The sequence below is a fragment of the Zosterops lateralis genome, assembly GCF_965231275.1.
Source record: "Zosterops lateralis genome assembly, chromosome: 10".
Taxonomy (NCBI): domain Eukaryota; kingdom Metazoa; phylum Chordata; class Aves; order Passeriformes; family Zosteropidae; genus Zosterops; species Zosterops lateralis.
In genome coordinates this window covers 15385783-15401983 of record NC_139770.1, presented here as the reverse complement: position 1 = coordinate 15401983, position 16201 = coordinate 15385783, and the positions used below count along the sequence as shown (strand labels likewise).

The 16201-nt window shown below is 38.7% G+C and overlaps 1 protein-coding gene across 12 annotated transcripts in view; it reads right to left on the bottom strand.

Moving 5' to 3' along the window:
• TRIP12 (thyroid hormone receptor interactor 12) overlaps positions 1-16201 on the bottom strand; it is a 77962-nt gene that overhangs the window by 49166 nt on the left and 12595 nt on the right. For 10 of the 12 annotated variants that reach the window (XM_083868306.1, XM_083868315.1, XM_083868317.1 and 7 more), the window contains exon 2: positions 2766-2912. The exons of 1 other annotated variant lie outside the window; for it this stretch is intronic. In XM_083868306.1, the coding sequence (XP_083724432.1) occupies positions 2766-2863 (98 nt within the window). In that variant the 5' untranslated portion in view covers positions 2864-2912. Of the gene's footprint in view, positions 1-2765; positions 2913-3691; positions 3814-16201 lie in introns of those variants that run through there. One more of the 12 variants, XM_083868314.1, reaches the window with a different exon arrangement.

The window sequence follows — 16201 nt, the reverse complement described above, 5'->3', positions numbered from 1 at the left end:
GGCACTTTTTAATCTTTGTGTATTGGTTTGTTGTTTATTGGGGGAGGGTAAGAAATATGTGGATCTAATAAAGTGGCTGAATAAAATCTCACACTGTCTGTACAACAACATCAGTAAGTGGTATGGATCAACAGAAGAAAATCTATAAAGCAAGAGAGGTGCCATTAAGGATCAGTGTCCACCATCTCTGCATTTCAATGATTTCTACTTCAAAGCATACCAGATAACCACAAGTGACCAGCATACACAAACTGCTCTAATAGAGCACAACTTTCAGTTCAGTTTCATCCAGAAAGATTCCAGTTCAAGTGCTCCAAGACCATTCCACACTAGCCAAAACACAGCAGGTGAGGATGACTGACTGCCTTCAAAAGAACATTCCCAGCTCCAACTGAAATACTAACATAGATACATCCCAAGTTCAGTTATTTGCACAATATGAGCATATTATTGAAACTAGCCTTTCCACAGTTTTTTTTTTTTTATTCTATTTTAAACCATTTTACAGCTGAGAGTTTCATTTTACTGACAACAAATGCAAGAATGACTGAAAATAAATTGTCTCAGGCATCCCAAAAAAAACCTTAATGTAAGAAAAGGTGTATTGTTTTTCGCTCAGTGTTTGCTTGGGGGTTTTGTTGGGTTTTTTTAATACAGCAGCCAGAGTAGTGTTTATCACTGGAGTACAGTAAGGCGTAACAAGACACATCACGCTGTGAACTCTAAACCCTCCTGTACACTGCTCAGCAGCAGAGCTGAAGCATACTATACCATTATGTGCTACATACATACATGGAAGGGTGAGTCCGGTGAAGTTTGTGCCCAAAGACAGCCACCAGCTAAAAACTGTTCTCTGAGAGCCTGTCTTTCCTTGTCATCTACAAATTTTATAAGGACCTGACAGACCTATCCCACATTGGTCCTTGTACAATAGCCATTTCTGAGCAGCACCTTAGGAAAAAGGAGATGTTGATGACAGTAAAAGAAGATGAATTCATTTTAAATTTTATATTAACCAGCTCATTTTAACCAGGCCTTTTTATAGGCTTTGGCAGCTCAAAATGCTTGCTCAGAAATGCAAAGGGAGGGGAGGCCCTGTACTTAAAGAGGCCCAGATTCAAAGAGGACTGTAAGTTTCTTCCATACTCTCTACTTTAGCAAGGAGCTCTGGTTCTGATAAAGGTCTAAAGGTTTAGGATAGAGTGCAATACACTCTTGATCACTGAGGTCTGGCATAGTTCTGGTGAGGGGTGGAAGATGTCCAGTAGTTTCAGATAAGTAAATCTTCAATCATATATGACAGCATAACAGATCACAATGCACAGAAACAATGGATGAGAGATTTTCTTAAAAGAAAACAGTGCTACCCTTAAAATTCTTTTAATTTGTCTGACTCACTCACTGTGGAGCTTCTCCCTGGTATTCTACTCTAAAACCTGAACAGTAGATATCTGAAGAAGAAACCCCCATCTTATCTCCAAATAATCTGCCTCCAATTCTTTATTATAGCAAGAGCTTTATTCACTCCAGGTGAAGTTCAGTCTAAAAGGAAAGAGTTGGTAGGGCAATACCTTATTTAAACATCCACTAAGATGCAGAGACAACACAGAATGGGCAGAAGGGAGTGAAGGACTCACTGTCTCTGTTAAAAGAACTATTCTCCGAAACAAATTCTAGCTCACAAAACAATCAGCTACACAAGGCAGTAATTTCCCCTTCCTTATGACACATTATTTGAGTAGAGAAGTCTTGAGTTTTATCATCTGCTCTTCACTTGTACAGTAGACTAGTTTAGAGAATTTTTTCCCCATAGTTCCTTAGAAGCTGGCCTTCTTCACCCATTCAACAGTTGTTCAACACGTTCTCAGACTTTAGACTAGTAAGAAATACACCTCTTCTTCATTAAACTTCATATCCCAGTTCCTTCATAGTAAAAAACATTTGTGCCACTGACCTGCAATATTTTAATATTCATCCCAAAAAAAAAAAAAAAGAAAAAAAAAAAAAAAAAAGAAAAAAAAAAAAAAAATCAAGCCCAAGGTACACATATTCAACAAATGCACCAATAATGTATCTGAGGTAGTAGAACACAAACAGATTTGCCCACCACCCACCATCACACTATGGACTTTCTTCATTAGACTAACTTTTAACAAAGTTAAAGAAACACTTATATCCATACAGGCTGCTTCACTCATGGCAATAACAATAGTCATCCATGGAAAAGTTTTATGGATCTTCTCTGTTCTCCACTGCAGAGGCAATGACTTACAGAGCAAATAAAATCTGGTCCACTTGCTCACTGTATCAGGCATATTAAATGATAGCAAACCTTTTTTTTTTTCTTGAATTATTCAATAACTGCATAGGATTTATATGCAGTACAAGGTAACAGAGTACCAGTTATTCAATCTTCTCAAAGAGGAACACATTTTCCCAGAATCCCAGTAACAGACTCTCCCTGTCATCCTTCTCCCATATTTTTAATATCACAGAAGAAAGAGGGGGAAATAATTTGTTACTACCTGTGATTTATGGAAAACAGCTTTTTCCCCCTATAACTCTGCTACTGCTATTCTAGCTGAACAGTATGGTTGTGAGTTATCCAGGGTTTATCCCATGCAGAAACAGTACAGGTAGCATTCCAGGGGCAAAAAGATTTTATGCAACTTTCAATGCTTGGATTGCGAGGTGGAAAACATTATTCTCTAAATCACAGCCATTCCACTGTTACACATTTTAACACTCTCAGATAGCAGTCATACCTTCCTCCTACTGCGTCGTCTTGTGGCTGGGCCCCGGCAGTGTTCCTCTGTGAACGTCGCAGTGACCCCCCTGGATTGTTATTAGGCCGGTTGGACATTGGCACCTCTCTCCTGAAGGGACATACCCTTTCTAGACACTATCATTCACTGAAAGACAAGAGAGGGACAGCTGTAAGATATGTGGCATGAAGACTCACCACCATACCTCTAGAGGCAAATGTCAAATGCTACTGTTTAAGCAACAACTGAAGACAAAAACTTTCAAACAATTTTTATTTAAAAGACATGGGGACAAAGTTCTTCTCAAGAACATTTAGAACCTTAATACAGACCAACCAGGCTGTGGTATATACAGCATACAGATGATATATTGAACTAAATGACCTTTTAAAGATACCTTCCAACCCAAATTAAAAACGTCTCTATGATTTTGTGATGACATGCTTCTTTTCTAGCAGGTTTCTCTAATTCTGAGGAGTCAGGACAAATGCAATTTAGGGGAATCTGTTAAGGAAACGTTAAGGAAAACCTCAGTGCTTGATAGACAGCAACAGTATTCAGGTAGTTTAGCTTTCATCATGTAAGGAGATTACAAAGCCCATTTCAGGAAAAAGCAGCAGTTTTCACAACATAACTACAGTGCTTTCCAAACAGCTTCTTTCTCTAGTCTGATTTATGCAACTTTCATTTGCATAAAGTAAGATATATAGTCATTCAGGAAAAAAGATCTAGCTTTATAATCAGGAAGTTCTGCTCATGAGAGCTAAATTAGAGGGAAAAGGTATTTGAGACAGAAGGATTAATGAGTGCATACAATTATATCTAAAAAATAAGCTATGATGGCTTTGTATTACTACTTTTGGAATTGCTTTGTGACTGCTAGAGGCCTACAGATATTATTTTGATAGTTATTTATAGAAGACTACCATAACCCCAGCCAAAGTCCTCAGAAACAGACGTATTTCAAGAATAAGCCCTGGTTAATTCCTCAGTGAAGAGAGGCGACTTCTGTATCCTGTGCTAAATTGGTATTTCCACGTAGAGCATAGCAACAGGACCACAACCAGCAAATCCAGTTTTACTGTTTCTAATTTTGTGGAATCTAGTAAAAAAAGGTATTTGCAGGTGAAAAAAAGAAGCTATAAGAAAGAAAGTAATCCAAGTTTAAGAACTCAGTAGTCTATATGCTGATTTGGTGCCTATTATATCCAGAGCACAATAAAAAAGAAGTCTGTCACAAAAAAAGTTTAAAACACTGCAGCTTCAGATTCAAATTCAAATGCCTCCAATGAAATGATTTTCGAGATGTGGCATTGTCAGTAAAAACAGTGAATAGCTGAACATAATTGTCTATTCTTCTGAAAAGGGCATACAGAAGTGAGCAAAGGTGACAGGAGGGCAAGGGGGGACAAAGAAAGAATCCTAAATGATGCAGTTTTACGGTAGGCCATAAGAAACCAGGTATATAAACTCTTATTATGTAAATCATTACCTCACATATGATGCTAAGAGGACCATGTATATCATCTATACACCTGGGCAGCACAGGAAATTATTGATCAGGATTCTGCTAGCTCAGATTCAGTCTTGTTACAATGTAATAATGCAAGCTAATAGTGAAAGGTCACACTTAGCATGCCAGAAATACCTTAAATATTTCCAGAAATTGAGTAAGAATACAAGTCAGGCAGAAGAATTGCTCTCCATCCTAATCCCCACATCACAGGAGTCAAGAGCATCTTTTCAAAGTTTTTTAGGTTCTTTTTACTAAGAGGTCCAACCATAGCAGCAAACCACATACACAGAAAGTAAAATTAATTAACAAATCACTTTTACCTTCATTAGTTTTGGGTAGGATTTTTTTTACCTTATGCTTAGGAACTTGAAATATAAGTAAAGCACAAAATACACAATCCCACAAAAATATATTTGTCTGATAAACCTCTTAGGTAGAAGTCCCTAATAAGCTGAGAAAGCTATAAACACTTCTACTCAAAAGGTGAACTTTCCCTCTTCACAATTATTTCCTCTTACTCAAACTCTTTAATCAAAGCAAATAATCCCACTAACAAAATTTTAAAGCTTTTCAGCAACATGTAAGACCATCAATGTACAACATCTTATACTTTAGAGAACAAAAAGACTTAAAATGAAACAGAAAAAGCTTGCAACTGCTGCAAATCATGCTGGAAATCCAGCTTGCTGGTGTAGCTAGATCAGTCAAGTTGAGGAGATTGTAAATTGTAGCTTTCTCTTCAGAATAACAATGCAAGAAACAAAGCCCAGCATTAACCAGGCTGAAAGCCGAGCACGGGCCCAGCACTACCTAAGGAGTCCAGCTGAAGTCAGTCACAGGCACTGTCAAGTGTTGTGCATTCCCTTTTTATTTTCTTGTATCCAAACATAAAATGAAAAAAAAAACCCTCTCTACCATCAGAAATGAGGTGCATTTTGTGCATTTTCTAAAAGGAGGGAGTAGTGTCCCCTTTTCCACAAAAGTCAGCTGGCACTGGAACGGTATTAATGTCAAACTTTCAGTCAGACTACAAAATGGTTGCCAGAGAACTACTGTATCACCTTGCAGCAATTAAAATGTGCATTCCAGCAGGTTTCATTCTGCAAGGACCAGTGCTCACTTAGCCCTCTGCTAGGGTAGCCACGCACTTTCCCACCCAGGGCCAGAACATGGGCTTCCCCACACACCACCACAAGAGTCAGCTGAAGAAAACATCACACAGGCAATCCTGGCCCTCCCTAGAGAAACTTTAGTTTAACACTGATCTGCCTGGATGTGCTGGTTTTGTCTCTGACAGACTTGAATTTACTCAAAGTGGCTGGTACAGGGCTGTGTTTTGGATTTCTGTTGAACACAGCGTTAATAATAGAGCACAGTGCTGATGATAGAGATGTTTTTGTTACTGGTTGAAAGTGCTTAGACAGAGGCAAGGCCTTTTCTGCTTTTTGTACTGTCAGCCATGCTGGTGAGGAGGCCTGAGGTGCAGGGGAGGTTTGAAGGAGACCCAGGGAGGAGAGGGGTAACCCAAATTGACTACAGAGATACTCCAGACCACATGACTTCATGCTCAGGATATAACTGAGAAGGAGGAAGGGGAGGATATTTAGAGTTGATGGTGTTTGTCTCTCCTGGAGAAGGCTACACACCTGCCCAATCATGGGAAGCAGTTAATTCTTTGTCTTGCTCTGCTTTTGCTTTTCCTATTAGATTGTCTTTATCTCAACCCACAAGTTTTCCAGTTTTTACCCTTTCAATTCCCTTTCCAATCCCACTGGTGAGGGAGTGAGCAAGCAGCTGCCTGGTGCTTGATTGCTGTCTGGGATTAAACCATGACACAAGGGTTAGCCAGACACTTGAAGTAGTCTGTGCTTAGAATTTATGTAGCACAACATGTTGTCATACACACTGTATTTTCAGCTGTGTAGAAGAATGAAATGACAACTGTTTTATCTGTACAACTGTAAGGCATCTGCCAAGTCAAGATGATGTCCAGAGTTATCTTCTATATTGATACCTCTCGACTTAACAGCATTTTTTATTGAGTACTTGTTGCCATATGACTCCCAGTTTGCTTTTAAATATAATGCAGCTTCAGGATTCAGCTGTGACCTTTAACATCAAAATGCTAACTTAAGTGTCACTGCAAACCCCACAATACCAGGTGTCCAGTTAGTCCAGTAATGAAGAGAGATTTTTCACAACTGCATCTTCAACATCCTAAAAAACAAGAAGAACCCAGATGTTCCTAAATCTCAACAGTTATTCAGACTTGTCTCTGTATCTCTGAGCTCACTCCAAGCACTTGGCTTCCTCTTTCCCGTCATCAGACACCTACACTCAAAAAAAAAGTGCAACTCAGTAGGGACCAGCCAAATGTGCAGTCCTGCCAGATTTTAAGACAATCTCAACTACACTGATTCTTCCTCACACCCACAATAATGAAAAGCTGCAACCATCCATCAGACCTCCATGCTTCCACAACAGACAATGCTATTTAGGAATTTTTAAGCTCAGATCCCTTTCTAGCATAGAGTTATCTGCACATGAGCCTTTTTAGGTAATGTTTCATAACTCCATATTCCTAGCTATGATGATGCCAAAGCATGGGCCTGCAGAGGCTCTCATCATAAGGAGACTCTTTAGAATGAGGATGAATTCTAAAAGCCAGCATTTCATATAAACCCACTACGTATCTTCTGAAGCCATGTAACAACACTGCTATCTAGTGCTTATTATGTACATAGTGAGTTTTAGCAAACACTATTTGATTACAATTTAGAGTCACCTTTGTTATTGTACAGGAAAGCAACCAGAATTAATTTCTGTAGAATGAACATGCCCATTGCAAATACTATAGCTAATGTACAGTCAACATATTGCTTGGAGAAGTTCTACAGGAACACAAGACAAAAAGCACCTGTTACCTTGCAGTGAAGCCTTTACCTTTCTTCTTGTGGAAAAGCTAACGGGAAGTAACTAACATGCTTCTGTGTTTTTGAAGCAAACTGGGAAAACAGAACTACACAACAACCCTGTATCTGCCTTTGCTTAGCATCCAAACCACTCTGTGAAGGATACTAGGAACTAATGTAGCTACCCTGACATAGGCTACTGAAGGAAAGACAGTAAGGAAACTGAAGAGTTCCAACGTGCTCTAGGGCCACTAATAGTGTAACAAGGCAAATCAGTAACAATACCTAAAAAATGAAGTGAACTCTTCCACAAGGGCCTTCTTAATCTACTTGCATGAGCTCTAAAACTTGTTTGGGGTGTTTGTTTGGTTTGGATTTGCTCTGTTGTTTCGGGTGGTGGTTTTGTTTGGGTTTTGGGTTTGAAGTTCCTTGCAATAATCTTGGTAATGCAAGAGGTTTTTTCCAGACTCTTGCACTCTCCTGAATATTTCAGGATATGCCTAGCACCTCTGCCTATAATGCTCCATTATAATACCTGTTACCTGCCTGGAGATAAGTACACTGCTCAGCACTCTTCCTCTCTCTTAGTTTAGCCCAAAAAACTCCAGTGCCTTATTCAATGCTGCTCCAGCAATCCAGCTCCTCAAAGTTGTACAGACTTACTGCCCCAAAGTTAGTATTAGGCAAAGGGAAGGGGAAAAAAAAGAAGGAAAAGACAAGAGGGTGTTTATATACTCTGCAAGTTCAGAACATTTTTTCCACAAAGTTGCTCATCTTGCCAGCCAGAACCCAGAGTTCAGCATACATATCAGAAAATATTAAGCCAAAGACTTCAGATTTGTATTCCTTTACCTCAATGTAGACAACCTTAATTTACTTGATCAGCTGTTTCTGTGATAAATCTTGTCACTTAAGACAGAAAAACACTCTAAATATATGAGCATGTAACACATTTAAGAGCTCAGACTTCAACTGTGACTCAGCTGAAGAAATTATTGCCTCTGGTTTAGTAACTGCTGAATTGTTTCAGATTTACATCATTTTCAACTGATCTCAGCTGCACCTCATTTTTGCCCACTGTTCACAAGGTTGTCCTCATTTACCTGCAGACATACACACCTCTTTACTTGCCTTACAAGCAAGCACTTGCAAGAATTCAATTACTACTTCTACTTCAGTAAGTCTACTTAATTTGACTTTTTAGTCCAGGGAGTTGCTTTAGACTCAGTCTTCTGCAAAATCTGTCTGATTTTGACACAGTCTTCCTCCTCATACTGTCCAAATTCAAAAGTTATCCACTTATCCTCGTCCTTTTTCACTGAGGTCCTCACCTTAAACAGATAAGCTCCACACAGGCAGAAGTCTGTATTCTCAGTTTAGCAGCCTCTTGCCCCTTCTGGTTGTAGAAGTAGCTCATGGAAGAATTTTAGGGAGTGGATATAATAACATACTGAAAATTTCCTAGAAAAATTTTCTGCAACATGTCCTAAATTCTTATCATCCCTCCCTTCTTCCTGACAGTAAATGTCTATACACAAACAAGGAGAAAATACATTCTCCCGTGAGCTGCAAGGTGCAGTAAGGTGTATGCATTTCATCTGCATTCATGCAAATCCTGGGTTATTCAGCTGCATGAAACCATTGAACCTTAAGAAAATGATAAACTTTTCTTTTTTGAACATAGGAAGACCAAGCTAACACTTAATTTCTTCATCTGCTCCCATTTCTACCTTCTCCATGAATAGCCATAAGTTGTCTTCATGATTCAAAAATGCCAGAGGGCACTAAGGCTTCCTTGCTGCACTGCATCTAGTAACGTAAAACTCACACAGTGACTTTTATCAGAATAACTTCCTTTGATACAGAAACCACACAAAATCATGCTGAATCCCATATTAGGCTGGACTGTATTCTTTTTGTATTTTCCTTCTCGGATGCTAGAGACAAACTAGAGAACCACACACTTAACAACAAACAGCCATCAGAAAATTAAGGCAAACGTTGGGCCTTGCTAAATTAGGAAGTCAGCTTTCCCTTTCCCAGGCTTTCAAGAGTTCAGCCTTTGCCTGCCCTTCTAGCCAAGAGTGCCAGTCCTGAAGGCCACCTTGACAGAACAGCAAAATGAGTGGCCAAGAGCCTGAAAGGATGTAACCACTAAATAACTTTCCAGACTGCATTTATGTATATATGTCTACTGACATAGAGTCAACTGGGAAAAGTCTTCGTATGAAAGAGGAAGGGAGAAGAGTAAAAAAGCCTTCATTTGTTAGCCTTACTGCTAACTAGCAGTACAAATACTCATTATCTGCAACCAGAAGATTGACAGGTTCCCACAGATGATAAGAACACTGAAAACACTTCTGAAAAGATGCACAGCACTACCTGCTAGAAGAATTCCCAGGCTGTCAGATTATGTGATCCTAAAGGTAATCCATGCCACAGCTCCAAGCAAGCAAAGCAGCACATTTACCTACTGACTTCCGACTATTGTCTTTCTGAGAGGACTGGAAGATATAAGAAGTCAAGTACTGTTTAAGGAAAAAAATCTAAATAGGTGTTTCTAAATCTAATCACACGTTTTGGTGCCGATAAGAACAGTGCTGTGACAATGACTGAGTTGCAGAGGCTGAATAGCCTCCCCTGCTTCAAGCAGGTCGATTGAATTTGAAGTCTGAGACTGCAGAGGCCTTTCACTGAACCTGGTACAGGAAAAGAAAACTAAAGACTACTGCAAGGACCTGGAAGAAATGTAAAAACTTGTTCCATTAAGATTACAGAGAACTGACAACCATCATTCCTCCTTTAGAAATAAAACTATGGATTGGCCTTTATTGGCCACAGCCTGAACCTCAGTAAGTCCTTCTGGGCTATGGAAAAGTCAAATTGAAATAGCAAATGGGGCACTACTCAAAACTACCAAGAAGTACAGGTACCACTGGCAGTCAACAATACAACTAATTTGTCAGCTGAAGAACCAAGAGAAACCTATGGATGGAGGGGAGGGCTATAAGTTAGCTTAAAAAACTTAAAAATTAAGCACCTGCAGAAGTTAGACAGCAGAACATTCCCATTCATCAGAATAGGTTAAAGGAACAAAAAAAACCTAAAGCTTGTACAGGTTACAAGGGCAAGCTCAGGTGTATCAGGTCTGATGTACAACTGATGTTCCCAGCTCATGGTACACAGGAATCCAGAGCTTTATTTCATTACTGAAGAAAAAAAAAATCACTGTAGTTGTGCACCAAGAAATCAAAACCGGGTCTAAATCTTAAATGAACGCTTGCAAGGTGGTTGAGAGGGCTACCTAACATTAAGACAGTAAAAGCTTTTACTCCTGTAGTCCTTTTTTTCCTCCAGAAAAACAGAAACTGCAGTCTGAGGAGAAAAATTAAGGAAGTTGCGTGGAACAAATATAATGGTCTCTTGAGGGCATCCCTCTTCAGTTCTGCCACATCACTGCTTTCTATCTCTTATGTTCATCAAGGACTGAAATATTACAGTTTGGACTGCATTTTGGTGCCCAAAACAACAGACACGTCAGATCTTTGATTCTCATCCAAAGGAGAAACTAAGAAAAATAAAAAGCATTTTATTTTTTTCCTCTTGCTTCTCTGTAGTTTTACATGGAAAGTGCTGTCAACAGCAACTATTTCTTGTTTTTTGAGTGCATGAGTAATAGAGTTAACTATAAAAATAGAGTTAACTATAAAAATAATCTCCTAGAACATTTACTCTCTACTTCATTCAAAGAATTTTCCCTTGTAAAAGAATTCTAATATTAAAGTTGTTCTCCAAATAAACCAAATTTGATACCTTTCCATGTCACCGTTCATAACGTGTCCAAACCAGTTCAGTATAAGTTTTCCTCTAGTATATGGTCTGACTTGAATTTATTAACAAAGGAAGAGAATGCTCTTACTGTGGCAGACAGCCAGGACTCTGAAGCTTCAAGAAAATATTGTCATGTTTACAACATCTGTAGTTTCTAAGTCGAAATTCAGTGTTCCATATTATTTTGGCTTTTTAACCAGATAAATGTTAAAGTTCTGTTGCATAATTCAGTCAACTCTGCAGCAGTTAAATTTTTTACTATGGAGCTATAGAGATTATCAAAAGCATAAGAACCCAGGAACTCCTGAGTCAATCTATATCAAGGAAAAGAATAGTCTGATCTGGATAGCTGCAAGCCAGCCAGAGACAGCTCAGCTTAAGAAGCAGCCCAGAGGTATTTAAGCCATGTCAGTAACACAAAAGATTTGTTAGACCACACACAGAACAGACACACACAAACACAGCAAATGTTTGCTGCAAAATACTGAACCAACTTTCTTATCTTTGTTGACAGATCTTTTTTCCCTTTTAGCCCAGCAATGGGAAACGAAGGAAAAGTGAGGAATGAATACATTCAAAGTTTCATCTTCTGTACACTTGTGTCACAGAGCAAAGTTTTTCTGCCAAATCAGTCCTACGGCAAGAGCCTGACTTCACCTCTACAGGACATTTAAAACTACTGTTTTGTACTGACAGAGTCTACACTATGAGAGCCTCAGAAAGCAATTCTGCTACCAGGTGTTAACAGAAGTGTAGTTTCAACTTGTAACAACAATGAAAGCAATACTTCATTTCCTTTTTAAAATCAAACAAAAGCAGCTCTCTCTAACAGAAAAAAAACACATTTTCCAACAGCCAAATTCTGGCCAAAACCATGCTGTTTGTACATAAAGTGAGCTGATGTGAATTCCTCATTTCTTAAGACTTTTAACTAAAAAACGTCATAAGCAATAGAAGTAAAATCTTACCTGGCCTTCATTTTCAGATTCTCTAGAAACCCTTGTTTTAACAGGGGCCAAAAGTCACTATCTGAACAGTGGTTTAAACTTTCACTAACAGTATAATAAATAAAAAAAAATAAAAACCAAACAAATATAAAACCACATTGTCTGGCAAGAATGAAGGAGAAGAGTCTACTCAGAAGACAGGAATTAATTTGAATGAGGAGCTTTATCTTCTGTGTAAGACAACATGAATCAAAGCATGGAATCCTTCATGAAGTACAGATCAGTGACACTACCAGAAAAGAAAGCGCACTAGAAGTAGGTGGTCAAGCTAAAACCAAGTAAAACAGGTGTGGCAAAGTTGGGAAAAGGAGCATTTATTACCAGAGAAAAAAAAGAGAAACTCAGCTGAGTGATTTATACAAATTTCAATTTAATAGTTTATTTCAGTACTTTCATGCAAGCAAACCAAGAAGTACTCAAAAAATACATCACCCACTCTACATCTGCCCTGCCCAATGCTTCATGCCCAGCTGCCTTTGAGCTGCATTTACTTACAACATTGAGTCTGAACACAGAACCTACTGCTCCAACACCAAGCCTCTTCCCTGTTCCAATGCCACAGACCAGATGGTGCCTTACTGCAGTTTGCCATTCACCTGCATCTGGTACACACAGCCCTTAAGCAAAACCAAGTGCAGCAGCACAAGACAAATACTGATAAGGTGCACAGCCATGTCCTACCTGCAGAGCCCGTTAGACAATACGTGCCCCAAGTTGCAGCATGGAAGGTTTTCTGAGACCTGCCAAATTCCTAATCAACTTCTGCCAAGCTGTCTTAAATTACTGAGACACCGAGTGAACTCAGTGGCTAGCAAAACATTTTTTGGTCACCCAAACTCTAAATTAACACAAGATGATCCCTGCCATCTCCTAGACAACTAAGAGAGGTACAGGAAAACAACAAGCCAAAAAAAAAAAAAAAAAAACCAAAAAAACAAAAAGCAAAGAATTTTAATCAGCCACTAGACTGAAGAAATTCAGATACTAGATGTCACAGAAGCTACTGCTGAAAAACAAAAACAAAAACAAAAAAAAAAAAAAAAAAAAAAAAAAAAAAAAAAAAAAACACACCACAATCAGTTAACTCACAGATGTGGACTAGAAAAATGTCACAGATGAACTCAAGACCACAGGTCTAAGGGTATTATAAAAACAAGGTAAAGAAGCAGAAGACTGGGTCTTCATTTTGATAATATTCAGCTTCAGCTCTATATCAGTCTACAAAAAACTGTTCAGTAATAGTGGCATGCCTTAAAGATAAAAAACAACAAAGATAAAAACAGATTTTAAAAAAAACTTATGTTTGCAAGGCCAAGTAGAAGGTACTCATCTATTTTCTACTCACCTAGAATGGGTTTTCAGATTTTTGCATCTTCAAAATATAATTTAGACAAGTTTGGGACAAATCAGGAAGATTTCAGGAGTTTTCCTGTTGTTTTTCTAATCACTGATGTTTAGCCCTGATTCAGACTGATGCCTGTTGAGGTTTTCTTTCCCACACTGGGCTCAAGCAGGTTCTGCTGTTCTCCTGAACAGAGACTTCATCCAAATGCTACACAGGAAAGTCATAGGCCTAATGCATAGCAAGAGTCCTATGCCACATGACACAATCTGGGAAATGGTTTAATTGCAGTCATTGAGGAAGAAATCCAATTAAAACAGGTTAAGTTTCCGGCCTCCTCAGCACTGGATCTGCATATGGATCTTTTGCTATCACAAGAATACTGTAACAACAAAAAAAATGGATTAAAACACATCTAGGATTTCTAAACTGGGGAGTGCTCAAACCAGCAGCATCCTGGAATTATGTGCCACAGATGTATTCTCTCAACCATAGAAAAATTTATACATTTACATTATATCTTAAAGTGATGTAATTAGGAGCAAGCTCCAGGACACATACCAAATTACTGACACAAGCACAATTAAAGACATTTACCTGGTATGAAATCATAAACCAAACTGCCTACCAAATATCTGTACAAACAGAAGAAGGTCTGTGTAAAGCTGAGCACAACAAAGTCACAACCGAAGAAACGCCTGTCAAACACTAAGGATTAAGCTGCCTTTAGACCGATCCTATAAATTGTAAGATCATGATTTTACAGTGCTTTTCACGTTAAATACATGGAACAACATACAATATTAGCTCCCACAATTTTATTTAAGGAAGATTCAAACTTCTACAGTCATGGAAAAAGCTGTCAGAAGCCAGAGCTTTATGAAGGAATTAAACAACTTTATGGCACACTTTTTTGACAAGTGTCTACTCCGCTGCACATTTACACCTTCTCAATGCTCCATAAATAAAACAAGGGAATGTTGCAGGAACAAGGCATTGTACATGATGCCGAACTTGAGCAAAACTACGTATTAGAGCTCTCTGAAGTGCTTTTTAGCAGGATGTCAGATTTAGTCTTAGTTTTAAGCTAGACAAGAACTCAACATCATCGAATACACACAGAAAAAGGTCTGCTACAAATTCCTCTCCTCCTTTCCCTATGTGCAAGTACCACTAGGACATTTTTCTGCTTTACCTCACCAATGCTTTTTACCTCATCTTTCCCAGGCTACCCACACATTTTCCTTGAACAAGAACAACTGTAACTATGCCCATATGCTACAGCTCACAAGACTAACAAGGTAACACTAATGAGGTGGTTTTCCTAAGGTCCTGGCATGGCCAGATTTCTCCAAGTCTGAATTTCTTGTCAATAGTCAATCACTTCACAGCTGGAAGAAAGGCTCCTTACTTTCTACCAACAAAATGTTCCAATAGGTACTGCCTAAGTCTGTTCAAGGCTTTTTGCTACCTTCCAACTAAACTGCTGCTCTCTGATGAATACAGAACACGTATCAGAAGAACACAATCTCTTCACCACCCTGAGACACTCATAAAATGACAAGCAGAGCTGCAAGTTTTCTATAGCTTGATCAAAATGATTATTTAAGAAGTAGATATTACAATAGCTGGTTTGATAAGCCTTTGCTCTTGCAATTTGCTCTGTGACCCAATCAGAATACCCAAAGAGCTGTCTCCTATACTGGTGACCTTTCCTCCAACACTAATGATTAACTATGCTTTATGAGCAAACCTACAATTTACTGCCCCCCAAAACAACACATTACTTTTGGCCTTGTCTAGGACTGAAAAAGAACACAGTGAAGAGGAGAAGAAAGGAAAACAATGTTTCTTCTAAAGTGCTTTGTGTATACATCAGTGATGTAATACCTTGAAGCAGTGATGAATCTATCTTGCTACACTCCTAACATGCATTTTGCAAACATGAAAATAATGCAAATATTTATAACTGTTAATATGACATTGAATTTGAAGCAAAGTTCACTCAATCCCGATGCAACATTTCTTATCTTTCTGGTTTGTTTTCATGGTTTGGGCTTTTTTCTTTAAAGACTATCCATAACACACTCCAGAACTACTCCACATCATCCTCTTTACTCTCATCTTCTCATAAGCCATTAAATAAAATGCACTCATTAAGGAAGACAAACTAAAGGATATTTAACTGGAGAGGGCAGCTCCATCATGGTGCCAGATAAAATAACTCTTTACAACACTTTAGTAAAAAACACACAGAGAATGGAGTGGCTTAAGGGAAAGATAAAAGAAAGAATATGAAGTAGACAGGCTTGTAAAGAAAGACAGAAAATACCTGTAGGCCCAGAAGTAAGCCCACTTTCTTCCCTCCCCTCTGCACAGTGTCCTACGTATCAAATGTAAAATGTACATATTTCCTACAGGCTGCAGCCTGTCTTACTCTTCCATCTGTCCTGCAAACCAAAGGCACTCAGCTGGGAGCATGCACATCCCCATCCCAAATATGATTAATGAGCAAAAAAAGCATTCTAGTAATCCCAGTATCTCTAACACCTCCATTTCCCCATGTCAAGTCTTGGAAATACATCTTTTCTCCCACCAACTGCTGGGATGAGGTGCTTGGAGAGCACCTCAACCTCTATCAGCTACCAAAGGTGCCAAATTAATTGCATTGACTTTGGATCTTTATTCTATGCTTTCCAAAATATATCTGTATGTTTACTTTGTATTTAAAGGCTCCCCTGACAGACCAGTTTTGGGACACAGACATCATGTACTGCTATTTGAAAGCAGCCTGATCTGTCCAACACAAATCTCTTCCACAGAGCTGA